The sequence below is a fragment of the Xenopus tropicalis genome, chromosome 9 (genome assembly GCF_000004195.4).
Source record: "Xenopus tropicalis strain Nigerian chromosome 9, UCB_Xtro_10.0, whole genome shotgun sequence".
Taxonomy (NCBI): Eukaryota; Metazoa; Chordata; class Amphibia; order Anura; family Pipidae; genus Xenopus; species Xenopus tropicalis.
In genome coordinates this window covers 34,530,679-34,552,359 of record NC_030685.2, presented here as the reverse complement: position 1 = coordinate 34,552,359, position 21,681 = coordinate 34,530,679, and the positions used below count along the sequence as shown (strand labels likewise).

The following is a 21,681-nucleotide window of genomic DNA, read 5'->3' as shown; positions in this document are numbered from 1 at the left end:
TGTAGTAATTGTGTAATTTATGTCCATAAAAATCCCAGACATGATGGGCAGCTTGTTCTTTTCTACCAATAAAATCTGTCTCTATGCAGCCTTGAGACAATGCCTTATAAGTTATATAAGTTATAATACAAAGGTAGTTCCCACTGCTGCCCTCAAGTGAGTAAAGAGTTTACAGAGCATGGATTTGTCTTTCCGTTTATTACTGAACTGCAGCAAAAAAGTTGGCACTGATGACATTGGTAGAAGACAGGGTTTTATTATCAAGATGATTACACAGTAGGGACACAGGATTAACTGTGAATTCTAATTATTTTTTTAATATTGCAACTTGTGAATTATAACGGATTATGTACCCCCTACTAAAATTTACAAGGAAATTACAAGATCACCTCAGAGTTTCCTGAACTTTATAAACACTCAGGCTGTGACCATTCTGTTGTTAGACCTTAAATGCTTTTTCATAAGGAAAAGTAAATAGAATCATTTTTATGTAGGGTGTTAAACATGTATACATCCTTCCTATAGTGCTGCTATGCACCTCATGAAGAAACTTTTAAAACTCATTTGGTACCATAGTCCTCCAAAGGTTGGAATACAACATAAATAAAAGCCACTACACATTTCCCTATAGTGAGCCTATTAATCAAACTGTATAAAATGGTTTACACCACAAAGTGAATTTTCTTTTACATGCCTGATCTTATGCCAATTTGCACAACTTCAGACTAAGCTTGAGCCATTAAAGTCAATGAAAATTCAGACATGATAAATAGGCTCCTTAGTGTATAAGAGTTGTCCAAGAATAAACAAGCCTATGGGTCCTATGTGACATGTCTGTTTGTAAACTATAGGGGGTTTGGCGTTTTCATGGGTACCAATGTTGCCCCTAAGAGCTTAGTCTGTGGCTTCTGATTTCAGCTAGGCACTTTTTAGGCAGTTATTCTTTTAGAAAATAAAGGAAACATGCTCAGAATCATCTATAAAATGGTTTTCAGTGCCAACATTACACTTAAATGTTTTCTGGTTCATTTATGAGCAAGAAATGATTTTTTTCCTATTTTCAGATGCTACCAGAATAAAAGTACAAGTATTAAATAAAACACAAGGGTAGAAAATATAGAATCAAAGATAAGATAAACAACTCAGGTGCCAGTCATTTCATCACACAGTTTCATTCATGAAGTTCAGAAATGAATCATAAATCTGGAACACTAATGTTGTCTCTATACAAACATAATGTTCTTCAGGCTTAGTCACTCCAGTAGAAAGAATGCCAGAGGACTGCATCATAAAACAGCTCTCCAGTTCTAGCACTGGTTCATGAATATGTTTACCTTCAAGTATTATACAATTACATTTCCCCAATATTCCTTAGGTCTGTGTATAAATGATCTACTTCTACTGACAATATACCACTTTATTTTATTTCCATTGAAACATAAAGGCATCTTTTACCAGTTTTACCAGTTTCAAAGTTTAGATTGTGCAACGTTTGCCACAGTCAAGACTGTCTGTTAACACAAGGGAACCCCAGAGCTGCTGCCACCTCTAAAGCTAGAGTCACACGGGGCGGATTCTCAATCCAGCCTGTTTGGAACTAGCATAAGATCGAAACACGTGTGCAATAAACTCATACATAAAAAAAAGAATAATAAACTCTACGTAAAAAATTAATCTACCCACACACAAACCAATGCTTTAGGATTAACATGTGCTCATGGCAGTGCAGCATAAAGGGGATCTCAGCCCAAATAGAAAATAAATAAATAAATGAGACTGACCTGCAGAACGCTTTGTAGGCTAAAGGACTATAAGAGCAAAAGTAATGTTGGTAGAAGTAAGGGTTGAAAAATTCCCTAGTACCAAGTAAGCTTAATATCTAGACACAATACATGCATATGTACATTGGTATATAAGGAATACTAAATTATTTTTCCCTGGCTACTGAAACTTTTGTCTTTGGCATATCAGAATTTTCATAAATCTGTCCCTATATTTTACTAAAGCATTATTCAGCATTAAACAGATTGGGTTTTGTCAAGACAGACAAAATCTTCATTTATTTTATATACTTTTAAAACCCATGAAAAAGACAATAAACTAGATATTATTAAATATTGGTCATACATATTAACCTTAAAAGAAAATAAGCTAACATAAATGCAGTATACAGGTAGGGGACCAGTTATCCAGAGTGTTTGGGGCCTAGGGTTTTCTGCATAATGGGGCTTTCTATAATTTAGCTCTCCTTACCTTAAGTGTACTAAAAAAATAATTTAATCATTAACTAAACCCAATAGATTGTTTTGACTCCAATAAGGATTTATTATATCGTAGTCGAATCGATTACAGGTTTAGGATCCGTTATCCGAAATGCTCGGGACCAAGGGTATTCGACATAAGGTGTCTTTCCGTAATTTGGATCTCCATACCTTAAGGGGCTGATTTACTTACCCACGAACGGGTCGAATGGAGTCCGATTGCGTTTTTTTCGTAATGATCGGTACTTTGCGATTTTTTCGTATGTTTTGCGATTTTTTCGGATTCTTTACGAATTTTTCGGATCCAATACGATTTTTGCGTAAAAACGCGAGTTTTCCTATCCATTACGAAAGTTGCGTAAAAAGTTGCGCATTTTGCGTAGCGTTAAAACTTACGCGAAAAGTTGCGCAAGTTTTAACGCTACGCAAAATGCGCAACTTTTTACGCAACTTTCGTAATGGATACGAAAAACTAGCGTTTTTACGCAAAAATCGTATTGGATCCGAAAAATTCGTACAGAATCCGAAAAAACATACGAAAAAGTCGCAAAATATTAGTTTTCAAGTCGGAACTTTTCCAATTCGGGTCGGATTCGTGGGTTAGTAAATCAGCCCCTAAGTCTAATAAAAAATCAATAAACCATTAATTAATCCCAATAGGATTGTTTTGCATCCAATAAGGATTATTTATATCTTAGTTGGGATCAATTACAAGGTTCTTTTTTTATTACTACAGACAAAAAGGAAATCAGTTTTACAATTCTGAATTATTTGATTAAAATGGAGTCTATGGGAGACAGGCTTTCTGTAATTCGGAGCTTTCTGGATAATGGGTTTCCGGATAAGGGATCCCTTATCTGTACAAGGTGAGAGAAAAAGGAAATTGAATAATTACAATTTTTAAAAATGACTGAGTTTATGGGAGATGGTCTTCCTGTAATTCAGAACTATCCAAATAACGGGTGTCCAGATAATGGGTCCCATACCTGTACTAGTTTTTAAATTATTGTTGAACCTAATTTTGGGTTGTCATTTTCTTTAAAGATATTGGTTCACTGACATAGAATAAAATGCAGTATCATGTTGTTTAGGAAATGCAAGTCTTGTTACAGGAGCTATTTTTGCTCATTCCATGTTAATTCAAGAAAAAAACTTAACAGCTCCTGTAACAAGAAAGTTCCTGGAAACTGCTCTGTGTGCATTTTCACCTCTTGAGCTCCTTCTAAATCACTGGATATGGATAGCTGGAAGTTTTCCCGAAGCTGCTACTCTTGGAAATAAATCTAGCAAAACCCTGCTGATTTCACATCTTGTGCGAATGGCCTCCTCTGTACAGATGATGCCACCTAAGCCAAGGTCAGAAACGTGTTATATTGCACTTAGAAATGCCAAATTACATTCAGCATTCAGAGAAGATGATGTGGTGTCTTATATGAGTACTGCCACTTTCATCAAGTAGTATTAATTAAGTTTGGGTCTGTGGCAAAAGGAAAATATTTTAGAGAGAATTTCAGGTTGTCACAATAAAATGTACCTCTTGCAACATATTTATATCTGATACCAAGTAAAAGTTTTCAGAGTTTTTGAGCAAAGCAAACGAAGCAAGAAACACTGATCTGGAATTGATGGAATAGTTTGCTCAGAACGACATGCAAGCATGTAGGGTGCCTATTAATAAATCCATAGTTCTTAACCTGGATCTTTAGGAGCAGAGTGGGGGATAAAAGAGTCAAATTAAGCATAAGGCAAACTCCTGTGGGTCTAAATGCCATAGGGGCTTATTTATTGTTAAGGTGTGTTGTAGAACATGTAGAAAAGTAGAACATGGGGGAGAAGGGCAGATATTGGAAAGCAATTCTTCAATTCATAATTTTCTGGCATTAAATAACTGATTTTTTATCAAGACATTTTATTACAAACACTGTGCACTGGCGCAAATGTGAAAATATGCATCTATTTTCCATCTATGTCACTAGGTGTACACAAAACAGATTAAGTAAACGCTATGGACTACTTTTTCCATTATCACCATTTATGCCATTTCTCTATTAAGATAATAACATACACATGTTTAGATATTTCTGCCATTTCAAACATTATATATTTTAAATATGAGCAAGTGCACTGTAATTTCCATTTATTTTATCTCAAAGAGGTGGTTCATCTTTAAGTTAACTTTTAGTTATAGAATGGGCAATTCTAAGCAACTTTTTATTTGATCTTCATTATTTATTTATTTATTTTTTGAATTATTTGCCTTCCTCTTCAGATTCTTTCCATCTTTAAATAGGGGTCACTGACCTCAGCAGCCAAAAAACTATTGCTCTGGGGCTACAAGTGTATTGTTATTGTTATAATTTATCACTTGTTTTTCTATTCAGGTCTTCTCTTATTCATATACTAGTCTGTCATTTGAACTCTAGCAACCAAAAAACTGATGAAATTCCAAACTGAAGAGTTGCTGAATAAAAAGTCAAATAATTAAAAATCCACAAATAAAAAAATTAAGAGCAACTGTAAATGGTCTCAGAATAACACTCTACTTCAGGGGTGGCCAATACGGCGATCCCGGTCCACCAGTCAATCCCCTGTTGGACACATTCACGCTGCTCTTTTGCATTCCGCATCGGTCTCAACGATCACAGCCGCAAATAGTGTGGCCACCCCTGCTCTACATCATACTAAAAGTTAACTCAATGGTGAAAAACCCCATTAATTTATCATGTGTGAAGCAAGCTGTTTATTGGGAATCTTCATTCTTTGGCCTTGCAGCTGAAACTCCCATCAAGTTTTCTGCTCATAAGGGAGGAGTGAAATATTGCAGTTATAGGTTGTCCAGAAAGCAAAAAATAGTATTGCTCTGATTATTGAGAAAGTTTGTGTGTTCTGTGCTTGCCTTAGCATATACTCATGATTAATTAAAAACGAATCTCAGTAGGGCAAGATAAACTACAGTAACACGTTTGTTGCCACTTTGAGTCCTTCAGATCGATTTGGCAGCTTATCTGCTCATGTATTGGGGACTTCAGACTGGCCTCCCCGACCCATATCTGTAGATCAGGCAAGTTCGAATTTCCTGTTGGATCATGGGGGACCGCATCAGCTCGTTGATGGCTCCAACAGCTTCTATAGCCTATGATCAAACAATCAACTTAGCCCAATACTGCCCACCCTAGGTGGAAATATAGGGGAAAGATATGCTTGTTTGGCCACCTTTAGCCTCTGATTAAATACTAGATAAAGCATTTACACAGATCTCCAACAATGATCACTCGTGCAAAGATAGGAGACACATTTATAGATATCACAAATTATGCTAGAAATGCATTTATTAGAGGTCAATATACAGGGTCATTTTCATCAAACCCAACACTGAAGAGTCATTCTAAAACCTGTTGGAAAAATTGTCCAATTTTCAGACTAGGCTTCGGGTATTCAGGTATAAAACTTAGATCACTGTACCTCACTGACTCACACTCCTTGATTAACTTTATGTACTTTCTTTTATTCATTTAGCCTTCTGCTCTGACAGCTGTGGAGTTGTTCTGTCAGAAAGAAACATAGGTGTGTCAATATTAAATGCTACAATGTGTCCCTTGTAAGCCATTGTTGCCTAAACATGACCACTGTGCAACTTTTTAGTTAAAATATTACATTTTCAGTATATGGAACTTTTTATGTCTTTTTGCTGCAAACTTTCTGATATTTTTATCATTGTCAGTTCTGGAACAAATAAAATGCTTTATTTGTAGTAAAATGAATGCACTAATTTCCAGAAGGGAAATAAGGCTGATTTTTCATGACACGGTGACTGCTCCATTCTGTACAGTCATTGTACAATATATTTGGAGTTAAAGCTTCATGTTGGTATTACTTTCCCACAGCACAAAATTCTCTTATTGGATCATCAAACAAAATATGTATTCACCAAAAACAGAATCTCTCAACCTAAGCATATGATTATGAATCATACATATGAAATGTTAAAATGGATATCAAAATGTTTGATATTTTGAACATCTGTTCAAGAAACACAACAGAACATACTGAAGATGAATTTTTATGACATTTTTATGTGACTAATTGAGAGTAGTCATTTATATTTGTGGTCCAAGTTCCTGCTTTAACATTTTACAAAGCACTAGGCTTCCACTCTTACTGAAACAATTATGTACCTGAAATAGAGTAAATCACAGACCTACATCTATGGAACATCACAAAACAGAAGTAGTATAATAACACACATCATTACCAGCATAGAGGCATATGGACTTTATTTATTACAGTAGTTATTGCCTAAGAAGTTCAACAGTTCCCTTCACCTACCCTTGTCTGTATAATACCATCAAGTTGAATGGGGTTGTTCTTAGAGCATCCAAGGGTTGGGTTATAATCAACTGCATAAACAACTGGATAAAGGCAAAGCACACATCAACCAAAGCCCAGTATTTAAGTTAGGTACACAACCTTTCTGCCATCCTGTAACATCTAAATACATAAAGCCAACTGCATACTCTAGAGCAGCGCTGTCCAACTGGCGGCCCGCAAGGCTGTATACTGCGGCCCGCGACACTGTGGGTAAATCTGAAATCTAGACTGTGCGCACACCTCCCCTAACTAATCCGATTACCTAACAAGCAGCCTGTGCATCTCCACATTGTCCAGTGTCTCCCCGCACTTTCATTAAAGTCTCCCCGCTTTATTCAGTCAGTCCCCTACCTGCCGATAGGACGTCCAGATCTGATGTCACAAGCTCCGCCCACTCGCGGCACAAGCTCCGCCCACTCGCGGCACAAGCTCCGCCCCCACATTCCCTTTGTATTTGGCAAGGTGCCTTCAGCAGATAGAATGCGGCTGCGCGATCCTCATCTGGTCTTTTGCCACCTGCCATCTGCTGCCTTGGTCCCTAAACTTGCTGCCCATGCCTGCATCATACTACCAGAGCCTGCCCTAAAAGTGGTGAGCCTAACTGTGGGGATAATGATTTTTAACGCTGTGGGTCACAGTGTCAGTCCCTGCTGGTGGTTAATATTAGGGGTGTCTGTAGCAATTTATGATGGGGTGAATTTGGGCTTAATGGGTCACAGTACCAATTTATATTGGGGTATTATTTCAGTGTACCAATTTATATTGGGGTATTATTTCAGTGTACCAGTTGTGATTCCTATCCAATTCAATGCTGGAGGTCAGTGTTCAATTTGATACAGGAAATCAGGGTACCCATAGTTGCTAAGCCTTATTGTACCATTTTATGTGGGTTTAATGTGCCTTTTAATGAGTGCTGTAAAAGATTTCCTTCTGTATAAATGTTGAGGATTATTCTGGCCTATATCAATCTATTGTGGTACTAAACAAGTGCAAATTTTTTGTAGTCTTGTATGTATGTATGTATAACTTTTTTATAACTAATTTAGAAAGCGCTACAAGGGTACACAGGGCTGTACATTTTTACAACAGAGAAACTTACACACAGGGAGGACAAGTATTATAATAAATACAATAAATAAGTGTAAAGACACAGTGCCATGTGGTATAATTTACGGTAGGAAGGAGGTCTCTGTCCCGTAGAGCTTACAATCTAAGTGCATGTATAAATATTTTGAGGTTCCACTGATCACTGAATCTCCTGTATTAGAGCACTATGCTAATCTGCACATACTTAAGGCACATACTGCCAGTGGTACACCTGTTCAGGTTCTGGTCTTTGAGGTTGTAGCAGTGCTGTGCTTGTGTATGTACCAGGCATTCTCTTACTGCTTTGTCAGCATATGTACCTACAGTAGGTACACTGGTGCTGACCTTGTAATATAGGTCCCCAGTTTGTGAATAAATGCTCCCAAAATACATTAATTTAGCTCTATGTGCCATTTTGACAATTCTTACAATTTATTTATTAATTTTCTATTTTACACTATGAAATGGGGAGCTTGTACTCTGAGACAGGAGAAAACACATTCTTACCTGTGCTCTAGCTCCCAGCTCCCAGTTTCTACAGATGCCAGCATGTGTGTTGTCTAAAAATGGGTGTGGCAAAGGGGTGTGTCTTTATAAGAGGGTGTGGCTTTCACATACATGGGCGTAGTCAACATTTGACTATCGGCCCTCCACCACGTAGGTCAGAGAAATTCCGGCCCTCGGTACCACAGAAGTTGGACAGCACTGCTCTAGAGCATCATGGCAAATGCTATTGCATGGCTGAAAAGATCATTTGGACACCCTATTCTTAAGGTGGCCATACACAGGCAAATTTTAGGTGCGGATTCAAGTCTTTTAGTCTAAGTCGGCAGCTTATCTGGCCTTGTATGGGGCACTCTGATAGACCTGCCCAACTGATATCTGGCCACAAATAAGATATCAGATTTAAAAATCTTGTAGGAACGATGACCATCAGCTTGTATCCCTGTCATTGTGATCCGATCATTTTTCCCTAGGGCCAAACGATTGGATCAGATAATGTCCACCTCAAGGTGGGCGTATTAGGGAAAGATCAGTTTGTTTGGCAACATTGACAAAAAGTGGATCTTTCAATGTATGGCCAGCTTTCTTATTTTTCATAAGTCTTTTTATTTACTTGTAGTAATCAGAATATCTGATGTTACTGAAAGAAATATATCTTCATAACCTTAACTTATTAACAGGAATTCCCTTATGTTTCTATTTCCCCACTCCCTGCCATATATTTATTCTTGTATATACAAATTATTGTATTGAACTAAGGGTAAAAATATAAATACATTAGAATTGCTAGAATGTGACAACTTGTGTTGTTGCAGCAGAAAAAGATAGTGAGTTAAAAATGAGAAGCAAACAGTATTTATGAAATATGCCAATTTTTATCAGATGGCTTTAATGGGCCACAAACAAAGAAAACACTATTTAAGGCATTTTACTGGATGGTAGGCAGGATGAAACTTTTATTATATAACTATTAAAATTCACACACAGCTAGATGTGTAATTTTTTAAGACAGGAGTTCCAGTGCAAAAGAGCTTGTTAGTATTTGTTTGTGCCTGAAGCCAATAGGTGAGAAAGTGGTTCACATAAAGTCACAGGAGCTGACAAGGGATATTACACAGACATCTCTGCTTCAGACATACTGCCAGGGTCTGCGTGTCAATCATTTTCTCCAGTTCAGTTTTGAAAAAAATCCCTATATGACCTGTCTTAGGCTATGGAGGATCAGTCGGAATGCCTGGAGTGTTAGCTAGTCAATCTCCTGCTTGGTTTGTGCTCACTCCCACTGGAATACTGGCACAGAGAGATTCACACTTTTAAAAAAAATTACAATTGAACAAAGGTTTGTTGTATGTATTGGGTTTTGCTTATTTGTTATTTTTCAATTTTACTGTTTTATATTGAAATACTTATTATAGTAAGGATATTGTTTAATGCATTCACCTTTGATTGTCATCATCATTCACATTTAGTGCAGCTATAAATGTGGATTTATTATACACAATAATAGCAATTTTCTTTATCATATAGGCATTTAAATGTATTTAGCTAAATAAGCTCCTTAAGACAATAATGGTCAGTGGGACTGCCCAAATAATATATTTTAATAGATTTTAGTCTGCAGTAAGTAAATCTCAAGGCTGACCCAAAAAATAATATGTTTGGCTTTGAGGAAAGGGTTAAATTTACAAATCAGGTTAATGGACATCAGTTGTATACTATGACTAAAGAGTACACTCAACAACGATTCCTTTCATCTTGTTCAGATTCCCTGTAAGACATTTACAGTACCCAAACTCTATACAGATTTCATAAGCTGGTAGTCTGTATCACTATAGAGAAGGGGAACACTTTCCAATTAAAGGGGAACTCCACCCAAACAAAACAAACTTTTTGAAAAGTAAACATAATGTCAAGCAACTTTGCAATATACATCAGTTAAAAAATATACAGCTTTCTGTGATTTTTAATGTAATAATTTGGTTTGGAGCAGTTACCTAAGCCTAGCTCACAGTTCTCCTGTTGATCTGGCTGACTACTTTGAGACTCAAAAAAAATGTAACAGTAGTCGACTGTCTCCAGACTGCCTTCAGTCTGCATCCTCCAAATCCCACAATTCCCTGCACACATGATATCAATAAGGAAAGGAACAGTACAGTGCAATGCACTGTGGGTTAGTAGTTACTGCATGCTGTCTGAAGGCTGTGTTACAATTTGTAACATCAATGTTTTAGTCCCTCCTCCTCTGCCAGTATTTCAAATGATGCAGAAAGAGAATAACTGTTTTGCAGCTGTATTTTAACATATACAAATTGTATTTATTCACACTTTTCTGGTTTGGAAGCCAGAGTTCCCCTTTAAGATAGAATTCTGTGCATAAGGAGTGCACCCCAGTACCATTTAAGTCAATTCAGATTTTAGAGAAGTACAGTGCATACTTTGTCATGAAAGTACTGTTATGTGAACAGTGGGCTCTTGGGTGTTATAGAGTGGGGGTCCTCAATGTTTCTGGTTTCAGGCCTCTTTTGGTTCCACATCTGGTCAGGCTGTACTTTAGTTCATATTACAGTTATATAAAAACATGGTGTTACTCTTCTATAGCTCCAGGTGAAAAAAAGTAAATAATCGGTGAACCACTAAACCTCAGACCCTGACATTTAGCACCATATATGGTATATACTATTATCTATGGACACATTCCACCATTACCTCTGGTACATCTCAGTTTTTCAGCCTTAAAGGGTTCTACTCTGAAAATATACATAGTTAATTTGGGTTGAAAAAAGACCAAAGTCTATCAAGTTCAACACATCCAAAAAAAAACCCAGTTGCGCACACGCACACACACACACACACACACAGTCATCTCTTAAAGGCACTAACAGAATCTGCCATTACAAAATCCCTAGGAGGGCCATTCCTCAACCTCACTGCCCTCACCGTGAAAAACCACCTACGCTGCTTCAACTGAAAGTTCTGTTTCTCCAATCTGAAGGGGTAGTCTTTGATGTGTTATTTATGGGAAAAAAACATTCCCACTTCCTATCTGCCTATAATCCCCCCCTAATTTACTTGTATAGAGTAATCATGTCCCCTTGCAAGCGCCTTTTTTTCCCAGGGAAAACAACCCCAACCGTAACCTCATAGTTTGAATCTTCCATCCCCTCTACCAGTTTAGTTACACGTCTCTTCACACTCTCCAGCTCATTAATATCCTTAATATCTATTCTCTAGGACATGCACATAAGAATGCCAAGAAGTCACAATGAATAGCACTCTGATTGTGATGTGTAGCTCACCACCTGCTATCTAAGTCTAACTGAACATCTGACAGAAATGGACACACACAACTAAAAATATCCTGGATGTATGATTTATTAATGAGCTCAGTTATGCTATGGTGCAAAATGATTCAGAAGTAAATGAATAAAGAATCTAATCATATAGGAAACATATCTGATTCTTTCTCCACCTAACTGTACAATTGCAGGATCAGAAACAATGCCATTCAAGATCGTGGTTTAAACAAGATTAAAAAGCAATTTGAAATCTGGGACAAATGCCAGTTCTATAGAATAGTGGAATCAAAAGTAATCTCTGCCCTAGGAAACATTGCAGTAATGCTGGTGTGGCTAGAAAAAAAACTGCTGATGCTATCCCAAAATACATGCATTTTAAAATCAGATCTGCCTATATAGCTGATGGTTTCAAACATCTATTTGGAATTTCTATTTGGACCCCTGTTCTGTTAACTGCTTCCCTACCCTCAATCTGCAGACTGTAGACCTGAGAACATTTCTGTGCTTAAAACTCAGGTTCCACAAAAACATTCAGTGAAATACCAATCTGAATCTACCTTACCAAATTAAGAACAATTATAAAAATACAGTTTCATACCTATATGTTATTGCTGTTTCTACCGCCTTTTGTTACAAATGTTTAGGCTCACATTCAAACTCAAACAGAACAAAAAAGTGGCTTGTAGTTGATGGCCATAAACAGGTAAATGTAATTTCAATATTTAATATTCTGGCATAAGGCAGCTGACTGATAGCCCATTAAAGGAGAAGGAAAGGCAAAAACAAAGTAAACTTTATCAGAAAAGTCTATGTAAATACAGCCAAAAGGCACTCACAGAAACGCTGCACTGCGTCTTCTCTCAAAAGAAACACAGGATTTCTTGCCTTCCTTTGTGTAAGCATGTTCTTCAGTATCAGACTTTCTCCCTCAGAAAAATCCTTCATTCCAGAGTCTGTGCAGTTCTCTCCTCTCTCCCTTCACCTGCTCCCCCCTCCCATAAGAATTCATAAAAATTCACTCCCCCTCTCATCAGAATGTGTCATCTGAGCTACCAGTGGCTAGAGCTTCATCGCTGAAGCTACTGAGACCAAGCTAAAACGGCAGCTGCTATTTTAAAGGACAAGGAACAGCTAAGTCACTTGGGGGTGCCGAAATGTTAGGCACCCCCAAGTGACTTTAATCGTTTACCTTGTACCCTGGGCTGGTGCCCCTGTTAGGAGAAAATTGCACCAGCCCGGGGTACCTGTAGCAAGCGCTTCCTCCTGCGCTGCTGGCAAATGTTCGGGACAATCGCATGCGCAGTAGAATGAAAAGCCGACTTTATAGTTAAAGTTTGGCTTTTTAACTGTACTGCGCATGCGCGCACGAAAACCGGGAAAGAGGAAGCGATCGCAGCTACACTGGGCTGGTGCAGTTCTCTCTGAACAGGGGCACCAGCCCGGGGTAAAAGGTAGGCGATTTAATCACTTGGGGGTGCCTAACATTTTGGCACCCCCAAGTGACTTAGGCTTTCCTTCTCCTTTAAGCAAAGAGATGGAGCTTCTATGGTAAAGCTATACCAAAATGCCTTTCATTCTCCTGTGAGGTTCCCTGCCAATCTTTCAAGAATATATAGACAAGAAAATAAGCTTCTATTCCATATCCCTACCTTTCCTTATTAATGCCAACCACCTAATTAACTGCTTCAAGCCCCCAAGGAGAAACCCCACAGTTTGGAAGTCTATAAAAGGTAGGATGTATTAACACAACTTTGCTTTCCTAACAATTGACTGGCAGCCAGATGGTCAGTCCTCTCTCTCTCATACTACGACCAGGCTTATGTTTTAACACTGAAGAATACATGAGCAATACGGCAAAAAAGATTTTGAATGATGGGAGCAGTAACTGACTGCAAAAAGTTCTGCGTAGATGCAATACAGTTTCTTTAACAATTAGCATGTCCTTGAATATGCAACACAGCCATGCAATAATCCAGTTTTAGAAATATATTAGTACAGATCTGCCACTTTTATTTATTCTTTTTTTTTTTACTGATTTTGAAAACTAAGGGCAGCATTTGAGGATAATTCATTCAATCTCAATTAGAGTCTGAAACAGAGGCATTTACTTGTAATTTTGCTTGTCAGCCTTATATGAAAATGTTCTTTGTATGCTTCTACATAAATACATACAACAACAAACAATGAGCAGGGTTAAGACCTCCATTAAGTCTTGAAAAATCTGGAGCTCCTGAATTCCTGGTAGAGTAGGACAATGCTGCCTGCTTACACTTCACTGCATAGTGGCGATAATAATCATGTTGTTGCATTTTGTACAGGAAAATAAAAAAATCATTACCAAATATTAAAATGATGTTTGCTCCATCTGTACATCTATAGTCTTTACACACAAACTAATAGTTGTGTCCACAGCAGATGGAGTCTTTCCATTTATATGTTGACATAGTTCTGCCTATTCATTTTCTCTATCAGCATCATAAATCACAGACAGTAAAAGACAAATCTGGTATATAGTTTTAATGAATTTCCCCTTCAATTATGCCAGAATCCTTGTGATGTGTTCCCTAACCAAATAATGGAATGAAGTACCATGTGGTGTTTCCACAAGGTAAGTGTGTTTGTTTGTATTAAACATAATTTTTTAAATATTATATTTTTGTGCATTTAACAAATAGCATGTTGTATCTGCTGATTAAATGGCTTGATTGTTGTCCAAAGAATTATAGGATAAAAATGAATGCAAAAATTGCTGACTTTGAGTACAAGCAGCTTTAGTAACAGTTCCCAATTACTAAAGGGGAAAATGCAGCTTTTAAACTTGTAGTCATTAATAATTTAAGCAACTGTCTCCACACTTGCTATTTTTCAAGATAAGAATAAGACACAGGACTAGAGGGTAATTAATTGAACATATTCTTTTTCAATAGAAGCTCCCTTAACCATATGTTTCTTCCCGCAGCACTGACCTTGTTTAGTCACACAAGGCAAAGGATTTACTACATGCATGTGAACAAATTTAAGAAAGTTCAGGTTCTGCTCGGCACAAGGACAGTCATAGTCATCCTCTCAGTTTATAAGTTTACCCTGTATACCTGCTGCTAACAATTATATTAGAAGTGGAAGACAAGACACAAGGTGATAGCAAAAAAAAAGAAAGAAAATGTTAAAAGGTGACCAAAAATTAAACAGCAGAAATAGTGTAAAAAATAAGCAGAATAAAGAGAGGAAGGAGAGTGGGGGTGATAAAATATATGAGAAAACGAAGGTAAAGGTAATAAGAGGGTCTTATTTCTAAAATTTATAGAGTCTACATAATAGACATTTCACCACAAAATGAGAAGGCAATAGCTCTCTTCATATATTCAAATTATGGTAAATTGCCCATCGAACCTTTGATAAACATGCCTCATGACAAAAAATGGTAAAGGGGTATAAACATGACTGCAGTTGGCAGAATGGGTAACCACAATGGAGGAAGCAAAAACAACTGAACTAGAAGACTGATGTTTGTGCACAAATATTTCTCACTGTTGTGGCAAATGCTGATCCATTGTCTGTGGCTCACAAAGAGCTGAATAAAGGAGAAAAATATCAGGCTGGTGGGTCTAAAATGTATTTTACCCCTACAGTACACCAATAATTTAACCCTACTGTCCCCCACTATTCAAGTGAGGAGACGTTACAGGGGGTAAGTCACTAGAAATTAAATTCTCTTTCAGACCCAGCCCAACTGCAGAAAAATCCCACATTCACATCCTACTACCTGCCTGAAACCAGAAGCAGGGACACTTGGTATTTTCTTCTCAAAGGAGAAGGAAAGTTCAGTGTACTAAAAGGGGTGAAGCGTCACAGTATATAAGCAAGTGACTGATTTTTGCAGCAGGTTTCTGCCTCTTCCATAGAAAAGACATTAGACTCAATGTAGGGAGAGAGGTATGATATTTTGGGGGCTGTTTAAAATCTTTTGCAAACTGCTCAAACTCTATAATATATATTAACAAGGGGGATGTAGTTCAAAGCTGCAGATAAACAGCAAGGGAAGCAATTGTAAAAGGCACATAAAATATCTAAATGGCAATTGGAATAACATGGTTCATTTACAGTAATGTTTGTACTTAAGTGCCAATAACAGCATCCTTACCTTCAGAATTGCTTTCCCTCTTAAGCATCTGTACAGCACCAACATACTTCTTCAGCTGGACTTTTAATACCTCATTTTCTCTGTTAAAATGAAATAATAAAATAATATTGTCTGAATTAATTGGTTAATTGTAGATGTTTACACACAGTAGTAATATGCACATAAATGACTACTGCAAAATAGCTGCAACTCGGGTTGTTGTGTTTTTTTTACTTTTGACAGTGGTATAAAACAGTTGTTGCTTTTTGCCTCATTTGTTTTGAAGATCTAATTAGTCCCATTAGTTATAAAGATCTCATTGGTGCAGACTAAGCAGAACCAAAAAGGCACAAAATGGTGTTTGCAAAGGACATTCTCTGAATGTATATTTGCCGATTTCAGTAAAAGAAGCTGCCACTGTTTGTTTATGTTGTGGGATTATCCACCCAAAAGACTATTATCCAAAAAAGTTGTTCTACATCAGATAGGGCCAAGAGGGAAAACCATTACTCTAGGCCCAGTCTTTATTTAACCTAAGGTGCCATTCTTCATTCATTCATCATTCTTACAAGCCAAAAGCTTCTAATACTGCCAAAATGCCCATATAAAAACAATGAATGAAGTAACTGCATGATGTTTCAGGCAGAGTCGGTCTTATCAAGTGCGGGGCCCTATTTGGACCAATTAGGTGCCCCCCCAAACTCAGCACTCATGAAAAAAAAACAAAAAACAACCCTAAAATGATAGTGGAGGAAAGAAGACATTAGACATTAGAATGGCAAAGAAAAGAAAAAATGAGAAAACAGAGCAACAAAAATGTGAGTAAGGTGAAGCACATATTATAAATATCAACAGTATATATATATTTTTTAATGGGGTGCTTGTGTTTTACCTTTCTGGGCCCTCTGCCAAAAGCCTCTTATTTAATTAAAAGCCAGAAACAATGTATCTAAGTGCAGGTGGCGCTCGTTACGATTTCTGGGCTCTCTGCCAAAAGCTACTTTTAATTAAACTTGTTTCTTTTTCAGTGCAAGAGATCAAAGGCAAATGAGGGACTTTTCAGTAAGAATCCCTGTGGGTAGAGCTGTCAAAAGAGGGACTGTTCCACGAAAATCGGGACAGTTGGGAGATATGCAGTATTCAATGCCCACTAATTACTATATAATCTGCTTTACGGGACAGTTCCAAGACCTTTTCACACTTAATATCCCTATGTTGCCAGTGCCAGACCCAGAGTAGCAATCTGGATGCTCTTGCAAATGCTAGATGGACTGTTACATGTTTCCACAGACCTGCTATGTGCTATATTTTTTGGCTTGTGTTGGTCTGCCTGGGTCTCAGTGTACCTGAAATGCCAGGGCCCATTTAATGTATGTGATTGAGGGTCTGTGCTGAGTCTAGGGGGACCCACCAAAATAGTCCAAATAGGGCCCCACACTTGATAAGACCGGGTCTGCATCCCTCTCTCTAGGTATGGGCTAATAAAGTCGGCACTCTGGTTGGGGAAACAATAGTTTTGTTAGAAAAAAAAAACAGCCCTCACTGGGAGGGAGCCCCCAGAGAGGGCAGCCATGTTATTTAGCCTGCATGCACATAATGAGCGAGACTCCCCTCTTGCTCATTAAGCGCAAGCGCGTGGTCTATTCAACTCTCCCTTGTTCTAATTTGCATATGCAAATGAGGACTAATTTCGGTATTTGGCCGAATCTTTCAGGACTTGGGGTTTGGCTGGATCCTAAAGTAGTGGATTCACTGCATCCCTACTTCTTATGCTGTGCCTTATTAGAAAATAAATTATACAAGCCTTAAATGCCCAGACGTAGAGCGCGTCTATACATTCTTTAGCTTTCTTGCATGGGCCCATAAGCTGCCATTAAACAGAAAAAAAGGCTAACAAGTGCTGTGATTATAACATGCAAAGCCTGATGTAGAAGTATGATGTTTCATCCAATATCTAACAGCTTAGAGCTACTAAGTACTTCATCCAGCTACAGCTGTGTTGATAACCAGTCACATTTAATTTAGCTGCAAGTGAAGCAAAGTGTTTTGGCTGGCAGGTTAAATCATGAAAAAATTGTAAACAGTACAATAAATTATTAACTAGTCTGAAACTAGGAAAGTCACTTTGCCTCAGTTATTTTCAGAAGGATAGAAAATATTCAAAATACAGCAAGGGTCACAACACTTCAATAAGCAGACACTGATATTACCAGGTTAGGCGCATAGGGAAAAAAGTATGTATACTTCTTGCTTAATGTAATGGTGTTTACCTATTTCCAAATAATAACCCAGTTAATTAATTTTACTACATGTATGGAGCCTAGATCATGATAAAATGATGATGTCCTCAAAAGAGACAAGTGTAAGGAACATACAAATCTCCAAGAGGATTACACAGATACCAATCTAAATTATACAAAGGCAAAGCAGCCCATCAAATAATTTATCACAAAAGTGAAGTAAAATTCAAATAACCATTTATTAGGACAAGGAGACAGAGTAGCCTAACGCATTTTGAGCCTTGTGGGGCACTTACTCATAGGCTAGTGGTCACTTCCTATTACACAGTATTTAAATAGGTAATAGCCAATCAAAACACTTTACACAAAAATCAAAATGGTGCATATACAAAAATTGTTGAATACAGTATAATGTGAATATAAAGGAACAGTGGAGAAACACCATATACAGTTTGTATAGACATATGTGTATATACAAAAAAAACCACCATCAAAAAGTGATGGAAGCAGGTGGGGGGGAACTTCTACGTGTCTCCCCCTCCTGTCCCTCATACATATAGCTCTGGCAGTGCTGTATTTATCAGGGCAGTCACAGGTCTCTGTAATTCGAAATTAAGTGGAAATACCTGCTGAAATTCTGGAAAAGAGGTAGGCAAGTGTCCAAAGTGCAAAATAATGGTCAGTTGCAGATGTTTTTACACTTTGCACACTGCCTTCCCATGAGTAAATGGTCCCTAATGTGCTTGACCTCTATTGCTTTTAGAGGCAATCAAAACACTCACTCTCCATGCATCACTGCAGAGTGACATTCCTGAAAAGCACTGTTGTTGTACAGATTTTATAGCTCTAATCATCCATGCTAGTATCCAATGGCACATCTACAAGCCACAGCCCTTGCAGAAGTGTTCTTTGATATTTACAGGTGAACAGAGTATGAATGGAATTCAATATGACTGGAACAGCTAATTATATATAATTCCTGTAATGTTCTCAGAATATATATTTTAACTATATAAAAATAGAACTGCAAGAGTGCCTTTTGTGTCTCATATTTGTTTTTTGACTCATTTTTTTTTAATGCTGGTTCTGATCATCAGTATTCCAGTGCAAAATCTATAATGCTCTCAGTGGCATCTTCCGTATGCCATGTCCTGTTTTGTCATGACTAAAAAGAACCTTTAGAGCTTGTACCACAGAGCTGTCTTATCTGTTTTCCTGTGTTGCCCTGCATCTGAACACAAATCAACACAATCCAGGCTAGCCATCATGACTTCTATTATCATTATTTGACAAATACACCAGCTGATCCCTAGGCAGCCACATCTGTTAAACCACTTGACACAATAGAAAAGGGGTCGGGAACCTTTTTGGCTGAGAGAGCCATAAACACCTCATATTTTAAAATGTAATTCTGTGAGAGCCATACAATAAGTTTGGCCGCAGATGCTGCGGGGAAAGGTAGGGTGGGTCCCAAGGATGCCGGATGCCGGATGCGGATGCGATTCAGAGGAGGGAGTGGCCTGCGCTCGGCAGATAGAAGACGTGTTCTAAGGCTGAGAACATGTCTTTTATCTGCCGAGCGCAGGGGCAAGGTAGGTAGGATGGGTTCCAAGGATGTCGGATGTGGATGCGATGCAGAGGAGGGCGTGGCCTGCGCTTGGCGGATAAAAGACGCGTTGTCTTAGAACGCTTCTTCTATCCGTCGAGCGCAGGCCACGACTCCTGTTATTTTTTTTATTTAAGATTTGGAAGCGAGCCAGATGCAGCCATCAAAAGAGCCACATCTGGCTCCCGAGCCATCGGTTCCCTACACCTGCAATAGAAAATACATCCTTATACCCCTGATCTGCATTTAAAGGAGCCAAGAAACAAGTACAGGTATGGGACCCGTTATCCAGAATGCTCGGGACCTGGGGTTTTCCGGATAAGGGATATTTCCGTAATTTGGATCTCCATAACTTAAGTCTGCTAAAAATCATTTAAATATTGAATAAACCCAATAGGATTGTTTGGCCCCCAATAAGGGGTAATTATATCTTGGTTGGGATCAAGTACAGGTACTGAGAAAAAGGAAATCATTTTTCAAAATTAGAATTATTTGCTTATAATGGAGTCTTTGGGAGATGGCCTTTCCGTAATTCGGAACTTTCTGGATAACGGGTTTCCAGATAAGGGATCCTATACCTGTACAGAGATTTCATTGGACACCCTATTAAGAATACATTCTGAGATCAAAGGCATGAAAGCTCCAACTCCCATTGATTATTTTCTCTAAATTCTGATTAATTCAATTGCTTTATTATTTTTCTCAATAATCACTGGAACCTTGCATAAATGCTAGAATATTGTAGACCCACCACAACAATTGCAACTAACAGCAACCAGACGTGACATGTGATATATGTGATATTTTTAAAGCTGAAGCAATTTAGCCACATCACTGTCTGCATATAAATTATATCACTTTGACTTGCCTTTTTGATCCTAAAGTAAAATTCTTTTAGAAAGCATATTGGGACCATGCTTCATCTGCCACACTCTTAATACCTTAGCACTGAAATTACAGGTAAAACAACACCTAAGAAACATTTTCGGCAGAAAAATGTGCATAATTCAGACTGTAATTACCCTCTTATGCCCATACATTCAAATGTATAATTCTATTTTGTAACTGTTTAGATATTTTCACCCTTCTGCACTATATTTATTTCTTTTGCTACTTCTTGTGGCCTGTTCACAAAGAAATTGACCTTTTGGTAGCCTCAAAAACAACAGGGGATTTTTTTTAAAGTAGTTTGTTTTCAAGTGTAACTGGTACTTATGCAAAACTGCATAGCAGTTTGAAAATATAATGTAAAATATAATGTATTTATAGAGCTATAAGTATAAAGTATGTTAGAGTATCTTATATCAAATGAAGACAAGTAAACAAATTAATGCAATTAATAGTCCAGTAACAAAACACTTTATAGGGTGTAGTGAAAGCGGCAATTTGGGCAATTTGTCTATCCAAGAACAAAGAACATAACCTTTTGAAATTGTAAAGGAGATATACAGGCCAGGTTGTTAAGAGCAGAGGATATGTGGATTTGCAAGTTGCAAACTAGACACCCTGAAGGCCTGGATTCCATCATTGACGTATACAGTTATACGTCATAGGTCTGCTTGCTGCATGCAGGAAAGTAACAGGACCTGTAGCTTGCGCTTTACACCTTACATCTCCAGCCATGAGTGACATTGCTGACTTTTATCAGCTACAGTACATGTTACAAATTGTTATAAATCTATTAAAAATTGAAACTGCCCCACCACCAAAATCACAGTCTGGACAAAACTTGGACAGAGATAAAGGTTATACTCTAAGCAGATATACTCTAACACATCTCTCAAAATATATTATGTATTCTGGTCATGAACATACTGTAGAAGAATTACTTTCATTTGAAATAAATCTCAACATATCGCAAAAAATATCCGGTGAACTGAATCACTCCATCAGTTCCATGTGCCTTTGAAAATGTCCTACAGAATTACATTTTGCTATAAATTTTACCTATGACATCAATATTGCAAATCTCACAGACAAGAACACCTGTTATAGCGCTTTGGAAAATATAAGCTTTGAAAATTGTTGTTGTAGAGTAAGTGGCAGTTTAAAAGAAATCATTCAGAGTTTCTAACCAGATTGTCTGCAATACGTCAAAATATGACATATCTTTAAGAGTTCAGCTGAGAAAGATAAAAATATGGTAGAAAATACATTTGCACTGGCCAAACACTGTAGAAAGAACTGGTTTTAGTCGAAT

General features: G+C 37.6%; 1 protein-coding gene across 2 annotated transcripts in view; it reads right to left on the bottom strand.

The window, feature by feature from the left end:
- snx29 (sorting nexin 29) overlaps nucleotides 1-21,681 on the bottom strand; it is a 270,710-nt gene that overhangs the window by 192,241 nt on the left and 56,788 nt on the right. The window contains exons 14-15 of one of the 2 annotated variants that reach the window (XM_031893495.1): nucleotides 15,657-15,736; nucleotides 5,603-5,806 (exon numbers count right to left, since the gene is read on the bottom strand). In XM_031893495.1, the coding sequence (XP_031749355.1) occupies nucleotides 5,766-5,806; nucleotides 15,657-15,736 (121 nt within the window). In that variant the 3' untranslated portion in view covers nucleotides 5,603-5,765. Of the gene's footprint in view, nucleotides 1-5,602; nucleotides 5,807-15,656; nucleotides 15,737-21,681 lie in introns of those variants that run through there. The other variant, XM_002937686.5, reaches the window with a different exon arrangement.